The sequence below is a fragment of the Lampetra planeri genome, unplaced genomic scaffold, assembly GCF_965212315.1.
Source record: "Lampetra planeri unplaced genomic scaffold, kcLamPlan1.2.h2 scaffold_182, whole genome shotgun sequence".
NCBI lineage: Eukaryota > Metazoa > Chordata > Hyperoartia > Petromyzontiformes > Petromyzontidae > Lampetra > Lampetra planeri.
Genome location: NW_027614562.1, coordinates 106,906 through 126,456, shown reverse-complemented (window position 1 = coordinate 126,456; position 19,551 = coordinate 106,906). Strand labels below are relative to the sequence as shown.

General features: G+C 50.0%; 1 protein-coding gene across 2 annotated transcripts in view; it reads left to right on the top strand.

Annotated features, from left to right (window-relative positions):
• LOC144739972 (E3 ubiquitin-protein ligase MGRN1-like) overlaps positions 1-19,551 on the top strand; it is a 59,254-nt gene that overhangs the window by 10,159 nt on the left and 29,544 nt on the right. The window contains exons 1-6 of one of the 2 annotated variants that reach the window (XM_078622859.1): positions 88-255; positions 2,539-2,657; positions 9,755-9,843; positions 11,453-11,599; positions 13,983-14,100; positions 16,274-16,340. In XM_078622859.1, coding sequence (XP_078478985.1) covers positions 174-255; positions 2,539-2,657; positions 9,755-9,843; positions 11,453-11,599; positions 13,983-14,100; positions 16,274-16,340 — 622 coding nt within the window. In that variant the 5' untranslated portion in view covers positions 88-173. Of the gene's footprint in view, positions 1-87; positions 256-2,538; positions 2,658-9,754; positions 9,844-11,452; positions 11,600-13,982; positions 14,101-16,273; positions 16,341-19,551 lie in introns of those variants that run through there. The other variant, XM_078622858.1, reaches the window with a different exon arrangement.

The window sequence follows — 19,551 nt, the reverse complement described above, 5'->3', positions numbered from 1 at the left end:
GTCTCAATAGCAGATGGTGGTGGTGGTGTATCATCAGGGCAAATCTTGTCTGTCACTGTGTCTATTGCGCAGCAGCTGCGCAATGTGGCGAAGGGATCGTAAAGCGTTGACCATGTGGCGATGCTGTCGTCATCGGCTTCGGCCACGCATTGACATCTTGATCTTGAGACTGTATGTGTACTGGGCTGACTGACGTGAGTTTGAATGCTGCTGTGAAGATGACGCCTGACTATATACACTGGCCGGGACGCAGCGGTTCGTAGATTCCGCAGGGTTTGTTGATTATCAGAATCAGAAAGGGTTTTATTCGCCATGAAAGTTCGCACAGACAAGGAATTTACTTTGGCCGGAAGGTGCATACATTCAACATTTAGGAATCTTAAATAAGTGGTTTACAAGTCTAACTATACTAAAGGTACAAGTCTATCTTCTTGGTTCTTTCGGTCAAGTCACGTAGAATGGAAATGATAAAATAATAAAAAGAAAACAATAACCAAGAAGATGAATCCCTGAAGTCACGAAAGCATTAAATCGAAATAGGTACAAGTCTAACTAATACTAAGGAGCTAAAGTATGTAAAAATTGAATAAAATAAAATCTAAAAGATACAATAGCTATAATGTACAATATAAAATTACAAAAATGCAAATCGGGTAACATAGTGCAAATATGGTAGGGTGTCATTGTGCAGATATTGTGTTAAAGTCAGTTTGAGCTTTAAAGTCAGTTTGAGCCTGTTGAAGAGGCCAGCAGCGAATGGGAAGAAGCTGTGTTTGTGGCGTGAGGTTTTGGTTCTGATGGACCGCAGCGTTCTGCCGGAGGGGAGTAGCTGGAACAGAGAGTGTCCAGGGTGAGAGGAATCGGCCACAATCTTCCTCGCTCGCCTCAAGGTCCTCGTGTACAGGTCCTCGAGGGTAGGCAGATTGCAGCCAAATATACAGCAGCAGGCGTCAGGGTCGGGATCGAACCCACCACCTCTTGCATACCAGACGAGGTAGTTAACATCTCCTAGCCACCGTGATGATGATGAGAGAGAAACGCCGCAAACTCCAAATATACAGCAGCAGGCGTCAGGGTCGGGATCGAACCCACGACCTCTTCCATACCAGGCGAGGTAGTCAACATCTCCTAGCCACCGTGATGATGATGAGAGAGAGAGAGACACGCAAATTCCAAATATACAGCAGCAGGCGTCAGGGTCGGGATCGAACCCACGACCTCCTGTACACCAGGCGAGGACGTTAACATCTCCTAGCCACCGTGATGATGATGAGAGAGAGAGACACGCAAACTTCAAATATACAGCAGGCATCAGGGTCGGGATCGAACCCACGACCTCCTGTACACCAGGCGAGGTAGTCAACATCTCCTAGCCACCGTGATGATGATGAGAGAGAGAGACACGCAAACTCCAAATATACAGCAGCAGGCGTCAGGGTCGGGATCGCACCCACGACCTCCTGCGTACCAGGCGAGGTAGTCAACATCTCCTAGCCACCGTGATGATGATGAGAGAGAGAGAGACACGCAAACTCCAAATATACAGCAGCAGGCGTCAGGGTCGGGATCGCACCCACGACCTCCTGTACACCAGGCGAGGACGTTAACATCTCCTAGCCACCGTGATGATGATGAGAGAGAGAGAGAGAGACACGCAAACTTCAAATATACAGCAGCAGGCATCAGGGTCGGGATTGAACCCACGACCTCCTGCACACCAGGCGAGGTAGTTAACATCTCCTAGCCACCGTGATGATGATGAGAGAGAAACGCCGCAAACTCCAAATATACAGCAGCAGGCGTCAGGGTCGGGATCGAACCCACGACCTCTTGCATACCAGGCGAGGTAGTCAACATCTCCTAGCCACCGTGATGATGATGAGAGAGAGAGAGACACGCAGACTCCAAATATACAGCAGCAGGCGTCAGGGTCGGGATCGAACCCACGACCTCCTGTACACCAGGCGAGGACGTTAACATCTCCTAGCCACCGCAGCGACCCCACAACAAGGAGGCTGTCCTGCAGTTCCATCCGATTATCCCCGGTCGTGCCCGAGCCGCGGTTCCTGATTACGTTTGAACAAAAACAAAGTGGGAAATAAAAAATTAACCCGTAAAAACAAAGTTTTTCACTCTAAATCCTTTATATGCGTGGCGGCTAGAGTCCTCTCGTCCTCTGGCTTGAGATGGCTGCCACCTATGGGTCAGATGATTGTCTGCCACCATTAAGCAATTGGTAATTACATATTTTAAGAAAATTCCCTAAACAGTGTAAAATTTAGGAAAAAAAATTTTCACGAAAATTAATTGTCACGCACAACGAGTCTGTGTGGAAAATGTCAGCTCGATTGGATCACGGGAAGTGTGTTAAAAAACGACCGAAAGATTTGCATGGTCGTAAGCAAGCAAGCAAGCACGCAAGCGAACTTAATATAAAGGATTTAAAAAAACGTGAAACTAAACGAATGCATTTGCGTGCTTCTGCTGCCCCCCCCCCCACCCCTTCCACCGCGCCCACCTCCCTGTGGTCCTGTGCAGGAAACTACTTTGCCAGCCACTTCTACATGGGCGGGGAGAAGTTTGAGAGCGGCACGCCGGAGAGCTACCTGTTCGGGGAGAACGCTGACCTCAACTTCCTGGGCAGCCGTCCCGTGCCCGTGAGTCGAGACACATGCCCCCAACTCTTTGGTTGATAATTGTTTTTGTACCCTTCTATCTGGCAACAAAACTGACACCTTTTTTTTACAAGGAGTCATGTTTGCATAGACCACAATGCCTGCGGTCGTAATGCAAACAAAAGAACATAACTCTGATAATGTATGCACTGTCCTTGAAGTTGATTGGTCCACACCCGAGACAGCTTTTCTTAGAGCCTAGTCTCCATTGGTGTTGGACCAGATAACACCAAAAGGCGTACAACTCAAAAACAGCGCACTATCAGAGTATTGAGAGCTCGGGGTAAGAATGTACACTATGAGACATCTCCTTTACCAGTGGCAAAATATAGTGATAGGTTTTTACCCTTTCAACTGGTACAGAAACTGACACCTTTATACAGGGCATCATGTTTGCAATAACCACAACACAAGCAGTCAAAATGCAAACAAAAAGAAGCAACTCTGATGATGATAATGATATGCACTGTCCTTGAAGTTGATTGGTCCACACCCGAGACAGCTTTCCTTAGAGCCTAGTCTCACATGGTCCTTGAAGTTGATTGGTCCACACCCGAGACAGCTTTCCTTAGAGCCTAGTCTCACATGGTGTTGGACCAGATGACGTGGGTTGGACCAGATGACGTCTCACATGGGTTAGCATGAGCACTACAGTAGAACCCAGAGGTGGGACAAAGTCATTGTTATGCAAGTCCAAGTCGAGTCGCAAGTCATCAAATTCATGACTCGAGTCTGACTCGAGTCCAAGTCACATGACTCGAGTCCACATCTCATAGGTGGGACAAAGTCATTGTTATGCAAGTCCAAGTCGAGTCGCAAGTCATCAAATTCATGACTCGAGTCTGACTCGAGTCCAAGTCACATGACTCGAGTCCACATCTCATAGGTGGGACAAAGTCATTGTTATGCAAGTCCAAGTCGAGTCGCAAGTCATCAAATTCATGACTCGAGTCTGACTCGAGTCCAAGTCACATGACTCGAGTCCACACCTCTGGTAGAACCCCTCTTGAACGACGGTAATTGGTTCCACGAAACTGGTTGTTAAGTGTCGATTTAAAGCTTCTTTCGTGACTGCAGGGATTCATCTTCTTGGTTCTTTCGGTAAAGTCACGTAGAAGGGAAATAATAAAAATAAAAATAATATATTTCGATTTAAAGCTTTCGTGACTGCAGGGATTCATCTTCTTGGTTCTTTCGGTAAAGTCACATAGAAGGGAAATAATAAAAATAAAAATAATATATTTCGATTTAAAGCTTTCGTGACTGCAGGGATTCATCTTCTTGGTTCTTTCGGTAAAGTCACGTAGAAGGGAAATAATGAAATAATAAAATATAAAACAATAAAAATTCTCACGACGTTTCGACTGCAACACGAGCAATCATCATCAGGTGTGAAATCCACGGCAAGAATTTATTTATTTATTTTTTATTCAAATTTTCTTGCTGTGGATTTCACTGGATGATGTTGGAAGCGACCGTATCAACGAGTGAAGATCAACGGTTTTGTTGAGGTTATGATTCTACTCTTTGGTTCTTTCGGTAAAGTGACGTATGAAGAGAAAATAATCAATTAAATACTAGCATACGACGTTTCGATTGCAACACGCGCAATCATCATCAGGTATAAATGAAATAGAAACACAAATCTAGTATAGTTTTCGATTTAAAGCTTTCGTGACTGCAGGGGATTCATCTTCTTGGTTCTTTCGGTAAAGTCACGTAGAAGGGAAATAATGAAATAATAAGAATAATAAAATAATTTATTAATATTGGGTTTTGCTTTTATTAATTCATTATTTCCCTTCTACGTGACTTTCTCTTTATAGGTGACTTTACCGAAAGAACCAAGAAGATGAATCCCTGCAGTCACGATATTATGTTTTGCTTTTATTATTTCATTATTTCCCTTCTACGTCACTTTACCGAAAGAACCAAGAAAACCAGCCCAACTCTTGGGTTCTTTCGGTAAAGTGACGTAGAAAGAGAAAATAATCAATTAAATACTAGCATACGACGTTTCGATTGCAACACAAGCAATCATCATCGGGTATAAATGAAATAGAAACACAAATCTAGTATAATTTTCGATTTAAAGCTTTCGTGACTGCAGGAAAGAACCAAGAAGATTAATCCCTGCAGTCACGAAAGCTTTAAATCGAAATTTAACCGCCACTATGGGGTAGGATTCCACAAAACTTTAAGATCTTTCAACAAACTCCGGGATAAGAATGCTCAGCTAATCGAGTCTCTCACCTTTCTGAAGAGATGCTGCGACTTTAAGCTTAAATAGACGCTCCAAGCCTGGGGTGTGTCATTCAGACTCTGTCTTCTCGACAGACCTGTTCTTCACCTGAGGACGGCTGCTTGCGTTGTGGCCGAAACGTCGTGAGAATTATTTTACTATGTTTTATTTATATTATTTTATTATTTCCATTCTACGTGACTTTACCGAAAGAACCAAGAAGATGAATCCCTGCAGTCACGAAAGCTTTAAATCGAAATATATTATTTTTAATTTTTACTATTTTATTATTTCCCTTCTGCGTGACTTTACCGAAAGAACCAAGAAGATGTTTGTTAAGTGATTTGGTCGTTAGGCGAGTGTAGGAAAAGCACGTCAAAAGCTTCATCCGTTCCGACAGCATGGAAAGCTACCCTTTTATTCATCCAAGAAGCACTTTTAGATTTGAAGCTTTCGTGACTGCAAGGATTCATATTCTTAGGTTTTTTCGGTAAAGTCACGTAGGTAAAACATTAAAATTAATAAAAGTAAAATAAAAATCACGACGTTTCGGAGGCAACACAAGCTTCCGTCTTCAGGTGGAACCGTCACAGCCACGACAGCTGTATCAAGTAAATGAGAGATTGCAGGAGCTACCACTCCGTATATATAATGGTTGGAGAGGGGGGAAGGGCCAAGTACGGCACACTTTTTATTCATATGGTAAGGTGAGGCTTAAGAGGGTGAGCCTTTGTTATGGTTTGTGACAACTAAACATGGTGAACATGGTAAACATGGTACACCTGTAATAGTTGTCTGTCAAATAATAAATAAGATTGGTCAAATAAGTGTAGTTAAATCTTTTTTTGCATGGTTAATCACATCTTTCCAAAAAAACCTAAAAATGAAAAGCACTTTATTATATTTGTGTAATAAGACTCTTTGAAACGACTTCTGGAATCCGTCATTTTTAAATCCTTTATATTAAGTTCACTTGCTTGCTTGCGCGCTTACGACCGTGCAAATCTTTCGGTCGTTTTTTAACCCACTTCCCGTGATCCAATCGAGCTGACATTTTGCACACAGACTCGTTGTGCGTGACAATTTATTTTCGTGAAAAATTTTTCCCAAATTTTCCACTCTTTAGGAAAAAAAAATTCATATTTCATTTAAAATACCAATGTGATAAAAAAAATGAAACTCTTACTCAAGAAAAACAGAAATGAATAATAAAATAAAACCCATGCCACGCATATAAAGGATTTATAGTGAAAAACTTTGTTTTTACGGGTTAATTTTTATTCACTTTGGGTTACATCTACTTCACGTTGCTGGTAGACAACGTGACGGGACAGATAGACTGAGAGAGACGCGCTGCCACGTGGCAACTCGGAGCAGCCCCGCTCTCCCGTGGCTCCTTCCTGCGTTGTTTCCCGTTCTGACCACGTGTCGTTCCTCTTCACCCCTATTTAATACCCGGGTCACGTGGTACGTTTCCGCCAATCCTCGTTAGCCTGCGTCGAATCTTCCAGGCTCCCTCGCCAGCTCCCGGGACCACGCCCCTGACTCATCTCCCCATTGGCTGAGGCCAAAGCCAGCAGAACCAATCCTTATAGCTGTCATCTCTCCATCACGTCAGGGCCACGCCCCCTGACTCATCTCCCCATTGGCTGAGGCCAAAGCCAGCAGAACCAATCCTTACAGCTGTCACCTTTCCATCACGTCAGGGCCACGCCCCCTGACTCATCTCCCCATTGGCTGTAGCCAAAGCCAGCAGAACCAATCCTTATAGCTGTCAACTCTCCATCACGTCAGGGCCACGCCCCCTGACTCATCTCCCCATTGGCTGAGGCCAAAGCCAGCAGAACCAATCCTTACAGCTGTCACCTTTCCATCACGTCAGGGCCACGCCCCCTGACTCATCTCCCCATTGGCTGTAGCCAAAGCCAGCAGAACCAATCCTTATAGCTGTCAACTCTCCATCACGTCAGGGCCACGCCCCCTGACTCATCTCCCCATTGGCTGAGGCCAAAGCCAGCAGAACCAATCCTAATAGCTGTCACCTTTCCATCACGTCAGGGCCACGCCCCCTGACTCATCTCCCCATTGGCTGAGGCCAAAGCCAGCAGAACCAATCCTAATAGCTGTCACCTTTCCATCACGTCAGGGCCACCCCCCTGACTCATCTCTCCATTAGCTGTGGCCAAAGCCAGCAGAACCAATCCTTATAGCTGTCAACTCTCCATCACGTCAGGGCCACGCCCCCTGACTCATCTCCCCATTGGCTGAGGCCGCCAGCAGAACCAATCCTAATAGCTGTCACCTTTCCATCACGTCAGGGCCACCCCCCTGACTCATCTCCCCATTGGCTGAGGCCGCCAGCAGAACCAATCCTAATAGCTGTCACCTTTCCATCACGTCAGGGCCACCCCCCTGACTCATCTCTCCATTGGCTGTGGCCAAAGCCAGCAGAACCAATCCTTATAGCTGTCAACTCTCCATCACGTCAGGGCCACGCCCCCTGACTCATCTCCCCATTGGCTGTGGCCAAAGCCAGCAGAACCAATCCTTACAGCTGTCACCCTTCCATCACGTCAGGGCCACGCCCCCTGACTCATCTCCCCATTGGCTGAGGCCAAAGCCAGCAGAACCAATCCTTACAGCTGTCACCCTTCCATCACGTCAGGGCCACGCCCCCTGACTCATCTCCCCATTGGCTGAGGCCAAAGCCAGCAGAACCAATCCTAATAGCTGTCACCTTTCCATCACGTCAGGGCCACGCCCCCTGACTCATCTCCCCATTGGCTGAGGCCAAAGCCAGCAGAACCAATCCTAATAGCTGTCACCTTTCCATCACGTCAGGGCCACCCCCCTGACTCATCTCTCCATTGGCTGTGGCCAAAGCCAGCAGAACCAATCCTTATAGCTGTCAACTCTCCATCACGTCAGGGCCACGCCCCCTGACTCATCTCCCCATTGGCTGAGGCCGCCAGCAGAACCAATCCTAATAGCTGTCACCTTTCCATCACGTCAGGGCCACCCCCCTGACTCATCTCTCCATTGGCTGTGGCCAAAGCCAGCAGAACCAATCCTTATAGCTGTCAACTCTCCATCACGTCAGGGCCACGCCCCCTGACTCATCTCCCCATTGGCTGTGGCCAAAGCCAGAAGAACCAATCCTTACAGCTGTCACCCTTCCATCACGTCAGGGCCACGCCCCCTGACTCATCTCCCCATTGGCTGAGGCCAAAGCCAGCAGAACCAATCCTTACAGCTGTCACCTTGCCATCACGTCAGGGCCACGCCCCCAGGCTTCCCCCCATTGGCTGTAAACCAGGACCGGCAGAGCCAATCACCATGACGAGTTGCGATACGTCAGTGAGCCGGATATACAGTGATACCTCGGTTCACGAACTTAATTCGTGAACTGACTCTGGTCGCGAACCGAATTGGTGGTGAACCGAGGCACATTTTCCCACAGGGTTCAATGTAAATCCGGTTAATCCGTTCTGACCTTTTTTTTTTGGTTTTTGAAGCACAAAAATATGAAGCAAATTACAATACACATTAGTACTGTACAGTATAGTAATGTATAAAGAGAGAACACTAACCTTGCTTGAGATGACTTCAGTAAGCACTCAAACGGGTGAACTGTACAACACAGTAAGTACAGTATTGTACAGTACAGTTGTACAGTACTGTATGTGCTAAAAAGCACACCAAAAAGCAAAAAGTCACTGAAAGTGTCTTCACAGTACTCACAGTACTCACAGTACTCACAGTACTTCTTTCAGTGTCTCTTCTTCTCTCCACGATCTTCCTACAGGAAGTCACGACCACGTGACAGCCTGGAAATAGCATTGAAATGGCCGCGGCTCCTGTTCATGAACCGAAGTGGAGTTCGTGAACCGGAGCATTTTGTTATGAACTTTTCTGTTCGTGAACCGAGTTGTTCGTGAACCGAAGCGGAGTTCGTGAACCGGAGCATTTTGTTATGAACTTTTCTGTTCGTGAACCGAGTTGTTCGTGAACCGAAGCGGAGTTCGTGAACCGGAGCATTTTGTTATGAACTTTTCTGTTCGTGAACCGAGTTGTTCGTGAACCGAAGCGGAGTTCGTGAACCGGAGCATTTTGTTATGAACTTTTCTGTTCGTGAACCGAGTTGTTCGTGAACCGAAGCGGAGTTCGTGAACCGGAGCATTTTGTTATGAACTTTTCTGTTCGTGAACCGAGTTGTTCGTGAACCGAAGCGGAGTTCGTGAACCGGAGCAGATTGTTATGAACTTTTCTGTTCGTGAACCGAGTTGTTCGTGAACCGAAGTGGAGTTCGTGAACCGGAGCAGATTGTTATGAACTTTTCTGTTCGTGAACCGAGTTGTTCGTGAACCGAAGTGGAGTTCGTGAACCGGAGCATTTTGTTATGAACTTTTCTGTTCGTGAACCGAGTTGTTCGTGAACCGAAGTGGAGTTCGTGAACCGGAGCATTTTGTTATGAACTTTTCTGTTGGTGAACCGAGTTGTTCGTGAACCGAAGCGGAGTTCGTGAACCGGAGCATTTTGTTATGAACTTTTCTGTTCGTGAACCGAGTTGTTCGTGAACCGAAGCGGAGTTCGTGAACCGGAGCATATTGTTATGAACTTTTCTGTTCGTGAACCGAGTTGTTCGTGAACCGAAGCGGAGTTCGTGAACCGGAGCATATTGTTATGAACTTTTCTGTTCGTGAACCGAGTTGTTCACGAACAGAAGCGGAGTTCGTGAACCGAGGTATCACTGTATTCTCATATTACATTTGCATTTCCTAAACTCGCTTAACTGGGCCTTGTCTTTTTGTCGTTTGTGGTTTTGCTCGACGCAAAGTTTCCGTACCCCGCGCCACCTCCAAGTGAGCCGGTGCGAGCGCTCCGGAGCCTCGTCAACATCCGCAAAGACTCGCTGCGTCTGGTCAGGTGAGAGACTGTGCGTGGTGTGTGGTGTGTGTGTGGTGTGGTGTGTGTGTGTGTGGGGTGTGTGTGTGTGGTGTGTGTGTGTGGTGTGTGTGTGTGTGGTGTGTGTGTGTGTGGTGTGTGTGTGGTGTGTGTGTGTGTGGTGTGTGTGTGGTGTGTGTGGTGTGTGTGTGTGGTGTGTGTGTGTGTGGTGTGTGTGTGGTGTGTGTGTGGTGTGTGTGTTGTGTGTGTGGTGTGTGTGTGGTGTGTGTGTGGTGTGTGTGTGGTGTGTGTGTGGTGAGCCGGTGCGAGCACTCCGGAGCCTCGTCAACATCCGCAAAGACTCGCTGCGTCTGGTCAGGTGAGAGACCGTGCGTGGTGTGTGTGTGTGGTGTGTGTGTGTGTGGTGGGTGTGTGTGTGTGTGGTGTGTGTGTGGTGTGTGTGTGTGGTGTGTGTGTGTGTGGGGTGTGTGGTGTGTGGTGTGTGTGTGTTGTGTGGTGTGTGTGTGTGTGTGGTGTGTGTGTGTGTGTGGTGTGTGTGTGGGTGTGGTGTGTGTGTGTTGTGTGGTGTGTGTGTGTTGTGTGGTGTGTGTGTGTTGTGTGTGTGGTGTGTGTGTGGTGTGTGTGTTGTGTTGTGTGTGGTGTGTGTGTGTGTGTGGAGTGTGTGTGTGGTGTGTGTGTGTGGTGTGTGTGTGCGTGGTGTGTGTGTGGTGTGTGTATGGATGGATGTGGTGTGTGTGTGGTGTGTGTGTGGTGTGTGTGTGGTGTGTGTGTGGTGTGTGTGTGTGTAGTGTGTGTTGTGTGTTGTGGTGTGTGTGTGTGCATATGGTGTGTATGGTGTGTGTGTGTGGATATGGTCTGTGTGGGTGGAGGGGAGTAGAGTGAGATGAGAGGGGAGAGACAGGAGAGTGCGTGGAGGGGAGTAGAGTGAGATGAGAGGGGAGAGGCAGGAGAGTGCGTGGAGGGGAGTGGAGTGAGATGAGAGGTGAGAGGTAGGAGAGTGCGTGGAGGGGAGTAGAGTGAGATGAGAGGGGAGAGGCAGGAGAGTGCGTGGAGGGGAGTAGAGTGAGATGAGAGGGGAGAGGCAGGAGAGTGCGTGGAGGGGAGTGGAGTGAGATGAGAGGGGAGACGTAGGAGAGCGAGTGGATGTGAGCAGGGTGAGATACGAGGGGATAAACAAAGCAATTGCAATAAACCTCAACCCCGTGGGTGTCTCTTAAAGTACCGGAGGAGGCTCCAGCCGATCTTAACGGCAAGTCGCAGAGCAAAGGTTGATGGTTAATCATTCGCACGGGCGAGTCAGTGGCGGGGGTTTATTAACTCTTTCACATTGCCAGACATTTGCCAGTTGCAGGGTTGGTGTCCCGTTCACCGCTGAATCTGGGAACGCGCAAGCGGCCCGTTGCTAATTTCATTTAGAGAGGCATAGTAGCGCCGCTGTTTTTAAAGAGCGAGTGAGTGGATGAGCGAGTGAGTGAGCGAGTAATAGAGTGAACGAGTGACTGATCGAGCGAGCGACTAATTGATTGAGCGAGCGAGTGATTGAGTGAGCGAGTGATTGAGTGATCGAGCGAGTGATTGAGTGAGCGAGGGAACGAGCGAGCCCAGCGCTGTTCATCACCTCGCCCTGCAGGTGCAGCGAGGAGGTGAAGCCTGACGATGGGGAGGGGAGGAGCACGCGAGTACGGTACAACGTGGAGTTCACCTTCGACAGCGACGCGCGTGTGCAGCTGTGCATCTTCTACCAGGCGACAGAGGGGATGCACGCAGGAGCCATGCGGTGCGCAGAGGGCCCGGCACACAGACTCGCACGGAGACACACAGACTCGCACGGAGACCCACAGACTCGCACGGAGACACACAGACTCGCACAGATACACACAGACTCGCACACAGACTCACACACAGACTCGCACACAGACACGCACAGAGACACACAGACTCGCACGGAGACCCACAGACACACAGACACACACACAGACATGCACGGAGACACACAGACACACACGGAGTCCCACAAACACACAGACTCGCACAGAGACACACAGACTCGCACAGAGACCCACAGACTCGCACAGAAACACACAGACTCGCACAGAGACACACAGACTCGCACAGAGACACACAGACACACACAGAGACCCACAGACACACACACAGACTCGCACGGAGACACACAGACTCGCACAGAGACCCACAGACTCGCACAGAGACACACAGACTCGCACGGAGACACACAGACTCGCACAGAGACACACAGACTCGCACAGAGACACACAGACACACCCAGAGACCCACAGACTCGCACAGAGACACACAGACTCGCACAGAGACACACAGACTCGCGCGGAGACACACAGACACGCACAGAGACACACAGACACACACGGAGGCACACAGACTCGCACAGAGACACACAGACTCGCACGGAGACACACAGACTCGCACAGAGACACACAGACTCGCACAGAGACACACAGAATCGCACGGAGACACACAGACACACACAGACACACACAGAGACACACAGACTCGCACAGAGACACACAGACTCGCACAGAGGCCCACAGACTCGCACAGAGACACACAGACTCGCACGGAGACCCACAGACACACACGGAGACCCACAGACCCACAGACTCGCACAGAGACCCACAGACACACAGACCCACAGACTCCCACAGAGACCCACAGACTCCCACAGAGACCCACAGACTCCCACAGAGACCCACAGACACACACGGAGACACACAGACCCACAGACTCGCACAGAGACCCACAGACTCGCACAGAGACACACAGACTCGCACGGAGACCCACAGACACACACGGAGACCCACAGACCCACAGACTCGCACAGAGACCCACAGACACACAGACCCACAGACTCCCACAGAGACCCACAGACTCCCACAGAGACCCACAGACTCCCACAGAGACCCACAGACACACACGGAGACACACAGACCCACAGACTCGCACAGAGACCCACAGACTCGCACAGAGACCCACAGACTCGCACAGAGACCCACAGACTCGCACAGAGACCCACAGACTCGCACAGAGACCCACAGACTCGCACAGAGACCCACAGACTCGCACAGAGACCCACAGACTCGCACAGAGACCCACAGACTCGCACAGAGACCCACAGACTCGCACAGAGACCCACAGACTCGCACAGAGACCCGCAGACTCGCACAGAGACCCACAGACTCGCACAGAGACCCACAGACTCGCACAGAGACCCACAGACTCGCACAGAGACCCTTAGCCTCAAACAGAGATACATAGACCCACATAGAGGCCATGGGCTCACAGAGACATACAGACTCACACAGAGACCCACAGACTCGCACAGAGACCCACAGACTCGCACACAAACCCACATACTCGCACAGAGACCCACAGACTCGCACAGAGCTCCACAGACTCGCACAGAGACTCACAGATTTATACAGAGACACACATACTCTCATGGATACCCACAGACTCGGAGACCCATAGCCTCAAACAGAGAATCGTAGATTTACATAGAGACCCATAGACTCACGCAGAGATACCCACACATAGAGACCCATAGACGCACGGAGCCATCTATATACGAACATCAGATCCACAGATCCACAACAGACTCACTTTGGAGCCACAGGCTCACATAGGTGGGACCCAAAGAAGCACACAGAAGGCCCGTGCACTCGGGAGAGACAACGGGGAACAAGTATAACCCGTAAAAACAAAGTATTTCACTATAAATCCTTTATATGCGTGGCGACTAGAGTCCTCTCGTCCTCTGGCTTGAGATGGCTGCCACCTATGGGTCAGATGATTGCCTGCCACCATTAAGCAATTGGTAATTAAATATAATTTTTTTGTCCTAAAAATTGTGTAAAAAATTTTTAAAAAAATGTCACGAACATTAATTGTCACGCACAACGAGTCTGTGTGCAAAATGTCAGCTCGATTGGATCACGGGAAGTGGGTTAAAAAACGACCGAAAGATTTGCACGGTCGTAAGCGCGCAAGCGAACTTAATATAAAGGATTTAAAAATGCCGAGGAATTCTGAGCAAGTGGCTCCCGCCCTCTATCCCTGCCCCGTGGCCTTCCCTGCATTCAGAGTCCCGTCCCCACGTGTCTCTCTCTCTCTCCCTGGGCCTTCAGTTACATCCCAAAGACGCCTTCGCTCAAGTCGGAGGTCGTGAGCTTCCAGCGAGGAGCCGGTCAGCAGTTCTGCCTGCCCTCGCACAGCCTCGAGCTCTCCGACTGGAGCATTCAAGAAGTGAGCGCACGCTCGCACGCTCGCTCGCACGCACGTTCATACGCACACACGCACGTACGCACGTACGCACACACGCACGCTCGCACGCTCGCTCGCACGTACGCACACACGCACGTACGCACACACGCACGCTTGCACGCTCGCTCGCACGCACGCTCGCACACTCAACAACAACAACAACAACCGCCATTCGCCACTAAGTGGCGGTGACGTCACCACGACGCTTGTGCCAGGCCATGTGCACCTTGAGGCCACCACGTGAAGTGTCGAACGCCCGCACACTCACACACTCACACACACGCACGCTCGCACACACGCTCGCACGCCCTCTTAGTATTCATCTTCACAGAAGAAGAAGACCTTCATAGGCTGTTGGGCCAATTGCTCCCAATAGCAAGTGGGTGGACAACGCCACGCCATGGCCGCCATTGTTCACCCCAACCCTGATGTTTACACGGCGGGGGGGGGACTCGTTTTCAGTTTCATTTATTAGGTTTGTAGCCCTGTGAGCCATTAGGCTCTTGACTCGGGTGCAACCGCAACAAACAAAAACATGAACAAGAAACATCTTAAAGTGATTTACACCATTGGAACCTCATTTGCCAGTAAAAAATATGATAATTGTTTTTTTTACCCTTCTATCTGGCAAACAAAACTGGCACTCGCACGCACGCACACACTCACACACACTCACACACACTCACACACACTCACACACACTCACACACACTCACACACAATCACACACACTCACACACACTCACACACACTCACACACACTCACACACACACTCACACACACTCACACACACTCACACACACTCACACACACTTTTGGCGTCATCTGGTCCAACACCATGTGAGACTAGGCTCTAAGGAAAGCTGTCTCGGGTGTGGACCAATCAACTTCAAGGACAGTGCATACATTATCAGAGTTATGTTTTTTGTTTGCATTATGACTGCAGGTATTGTGGTCTATGGAAACATGACTCCTTGTAAAAAAAGGTGTCAGTTTTGTTGCCAGATACAAGGCTAAAAAAACAATTATCATTTTAAAGTGACTGCACGCAAACAGAAAAATCCAGGAAAAAACTGCAAAGTCTTCCAGAAAAAAGCGCCGCATCTCAACGCCGTGTGCAAATATCCCGGTGGGATGCAAATTCAAAACAATAGCAACCATAAGACAATTTCGATTAAAGTCATCAGTCAAACTCTGTACTACAACAAACAAACATGGCTAAACCAAAACGTTTTCGAAATCACCGAAATGAAGCTAATAAAAGCAATGCAACAGTGATCATCGGAACTGCGATTCAAATTTAACAACAAGTCGACGTCGTGGTAGGCCCAGGACAGTTTCGGATGACTCGAGGTGGCGCGGGGAACGTTCCTATGTCTGTACGTACGTACGTACGTCTGCGTGTGTTTGTTGAAGATCTCTGCGCACCATTCGTAACTAACCGCGCGCTGTTTGGACGTGCGGGGAATGGCGGCTGGCCGACATTCGGACAGCTGACGTTAGCGTTCCGCGCGCAAGCCGAGTTAGCCGACCGTAGAACAACCACCCTCATTTAATTTATACCTGATGACGATTGCTTGCGTTGCAATCGAAACGTCGTATGCTAGTATTTAATTTATTATTTTCTCTTTCTACGTCACTTTACCGAAAGAACCAAGAAGATGAATCCATGCAGTCACGAAAGCTTTAAATCACTTTAAGATGTTTTCTTGTCCGTTTTGTTTTGTTGCGGTTGCACCCGATTCAAGAGCCGAATGGCTCACTGGGCTATATACCTAGGAAATGAAACTGAAAACTGATGTTGTGGCCGAAACGTCGTGAGAATTTTTATTTTATCATGTTTAATTCTTATTATTTCATTATTTCCCTTCTACGTGACTTTACCGAAAGAACCAACAAGATGAATCCCTGCAGTCACGAAAGCTTTAAATAGAAAATTATACTAGATTTGTGTTTCTATTTCATTTATACCTGATGATGATTGCTTGCGTTGCAATCGAAACGTCGTATGCTAGTATTTTATTTAACTTATTATTTTATCTTCATACGTCACTTTACCGAAAGAACCAAAGAATGATTCCTGCGGTCACGAAAACTCCAAATTAAGTTTGAACCACCCTCATCCCTTGCCCCCCCCATTTTTTGACCCCCTAGATGACCTACGACCCGGAGAAGGAGATGTACCCCATGGTGATCCAAGCGTCCGTGGCAGAGGGCGGCGGTGAGGAATCTGTGAACGGGCAGCGGCGAGGAGATATGCGCGTCGGGGGAGATTGGCACGATCCAAGACGGGATCGGGGCAAACGCGTGCATCCGAGAGCACGATAGCAACATTACTGAGCTTTGTTTTGTTACTGTTGAGATGCGTTCACGAAAAAAACATTTCCACGTTCATATGACAGGTCGTAGGGTCGATCCCGACCCTGACGCCTGCTGCTGTATATTTGGAGTTTGCGTGTCTCTCTCTCTCATCATCATCACGGTGGCTAGGAGATGTTGACTACCTCGCCTGGTGTACAGGAGGTTGTAGGATCGATCCCAACCCTCCTGACGCCTGCTGTATGTTTGGAGTTTGCGTGTCTCTCCCCGTGGCCTCGTGGATTTTCCTCTGGGTATGGCCAATCCCCTTCCAACGCCGCGCGTTTTAGAGATATTTGGCTGGTTTTTTGTTTTATTTCCAAGCCACTTCGTCATTCACCTATCGATTGCGATGGAGACGTCGCTTCTGAAAAAACGCAACTTGGCTCAGTGGGCCTTACCTGGTAAAATAAATAACAAGTATAACCCGTAAAAACAAAGATTGTAGGACACCAAACACCAACCCTGCCACCTATGGGTCAGATGATTGCATGGCACCATAAAGCAATTGGTAATTAAATATAATATTTTTGTCCTAAAAAGTGTAAAATTTTGGAAAATTTTTTGACGAACATTAATTGTCACGCACAACGAGTCTGTGTGCAAAATGTCAGCTCGATTGGATCACGGGAAGTGGGTTAAAAAACGACCGAAAGATTTGCACGGTCCTAAGCAAGCAAGCAAGCGAACTTAATATAAAGGATTTAAAAAGATGTAGTTTGGTCCGGTCTTAACAGATGCGGATAGCCTTATTGACACCGGTCACGCATTTTTTTGGGGTGCGTCTTTCTGTCCGGTTCCGTCACACAATCCAGACGCTACGCCGTATTGGTGTTTGGTGTCCTACAATCCAGACGCTACGCTGTTTTTGTGTTTGCCCGTCAGTCGCGAGCGCTCGACGTGGTTGACCCTCCGCCGTGACACGTGGGTCGCTCGCCGACCAATCGGAACCCGCACGGCGGCAGGGCCCAATAATCCGTCTTCGTTCCTTCCGTAATTAGCACGCGGAAAAAAACACCCCGGCAAGTTAATGCCTTCGACTAAATAAACAAATTGAGAACGTACTTTTTGGTTCTTTCGGTAAAGTCACGTGGGTGAAAAAAATTAAAATATAAAAATAACAATAAAAATATGAATAATAAAATAAGCATGAAGAATAAAGAAATCACGACGTTTCGATTGCAACACAAGCAATCATCCCACTTGAGTAAAACAAAAAATCTTGCTTTGGTCGTCACAGCTGATGATGATTGCTTGCGTTACAATCGAAATGTCGTGATGTATTTATTTTATTTCATTATTTTTATTCTTATATTTTTTTTCACCCACGTGACTTTTCCGAAAGAACCAAAGAGTATGGATCCTTGCAGTCACGAAAACTTCAAATCTAGAATTAGAAATTGAGAACGACCGCACTAATCAATCGGAGCATTTTCCAGATTTCTCTGGACTTTTTTTTCTTGTTTTTTAACGAGCCTCCGCTGAAGGACCCACGCTCGGGACGGTTGGTTTAGCCGGGTTCCCCTGCTCGCCGTTACCCCCCAGGCCCCACCGCCCTCGCCCTACGCTAGGCCCCACCGCCCTCACCCTACGCTAGGCCCCACCGCCCTCACCCTACGCTAGGCCGCATCGCCCTCACCCTACGCTAGGCCGCATCGCCCTCACCCTACGCTAGGCCCCACCGCCCTCACCCTACGCTAGGCCACACCGCCCTCACCCTACGCTAGGCCGCATCGCCCTCACCCTACGCTAGGCCACACCGCCCTCACCCTACGCTAGGCCACACCGCCCTCGCCCTACGCTAGGCCCCACCGCCCTCACCCTACGCTAGGCCACACCGCCCTCGCCCTACGCTAGGCCCCACCGCCCTCACCCTACGCTAGGCCCCACCGCCCTCGCCCTACGCTAGGCCCCACCGCCCTCACCCTACGCTAGGCCACACCGCCCTCACCCTACGCTAGGCCACACCGCCCTCACCCTACGCTAGGCCACACCGCCCTCACCCTACGCTAGGCCACACCGCCCTCACCCTACGCTAGGCCCCACCGCCCTCACCCTACGCTAGGCCACACCGCCCTCACCCTACGCTAGGCCCCACCGCCCTCACCCTACGCTAGGCCACACCGCCCTCACCCTACGCTAGGCCACACCGCCCTCACCCTACGCTAGGCCCCACCGCCCTCACCCTACGCTAGGCCACACCGCCCTCACCCTACGCTAGGCCCCACCGCCCTCACCCTACGCTAGGCCCCACCGCCCTCGCCCTACGCTAGGCCACACCGCCCTCACCCTACGCTAGGCCACACCGCCCTCACCCTACGCTAGGCCCCACCGCCCTCACCCTACGCTAGGCCACACCGCCCTCACCCTACGCTAGGCCCCACCGCGCTCACCCTACGCTAGGCCACACCGCCCTCACCCTACGCTAGGCCACACCGCCCTCACCCTACGCTAGGCCCCACCGCCCTCACCCTACGCTAGGCCCCACCGCCCTCGCCCTACGCTAGGCCACACCGCCCTCACCCTACGCTAGGCCACACCGCCCTCACCCTACGCTAGGCCACACCGCCCTCACCCTACGCTAGGCCACACCGCCCTCACCCTACGCTAGGCCGCACCGCCCTCACCCTACGCTAGGCCACACCGCCCTCACCCTACGCTAGGCCACACCGCCCTCACCCTACGCTATGCCACACCGCCCTCACCCTACGCTAGGCCACACCGCCCTCACCCTACGCTAGGCCACACCGCCCTCACCCTACGCTAGGCCCCACCGCCCTCACCCTACGCTAGGCCACACCGCCCTCACCCTACGCTAGGCCACACCGCCCTCACCCTACGCTAGGCCGCACCGCCCTCACCCTACGCTAGGCCACACCGCCCTCACCCTACGCTAGGCCACACCGCCCTCACCCTACGCTAGGCCACACCGCCCTCACCCTACGCTAGGCCACACCGCCCTCACCCTACGCTAGGCCACACCGCCCTCACCTTACGCTAGGCCACACCGCCCTCACCCTACGCTAGGCCACACCGCCCTCACCCTACGCTAGGCCACACCGCCCTCACCCTAC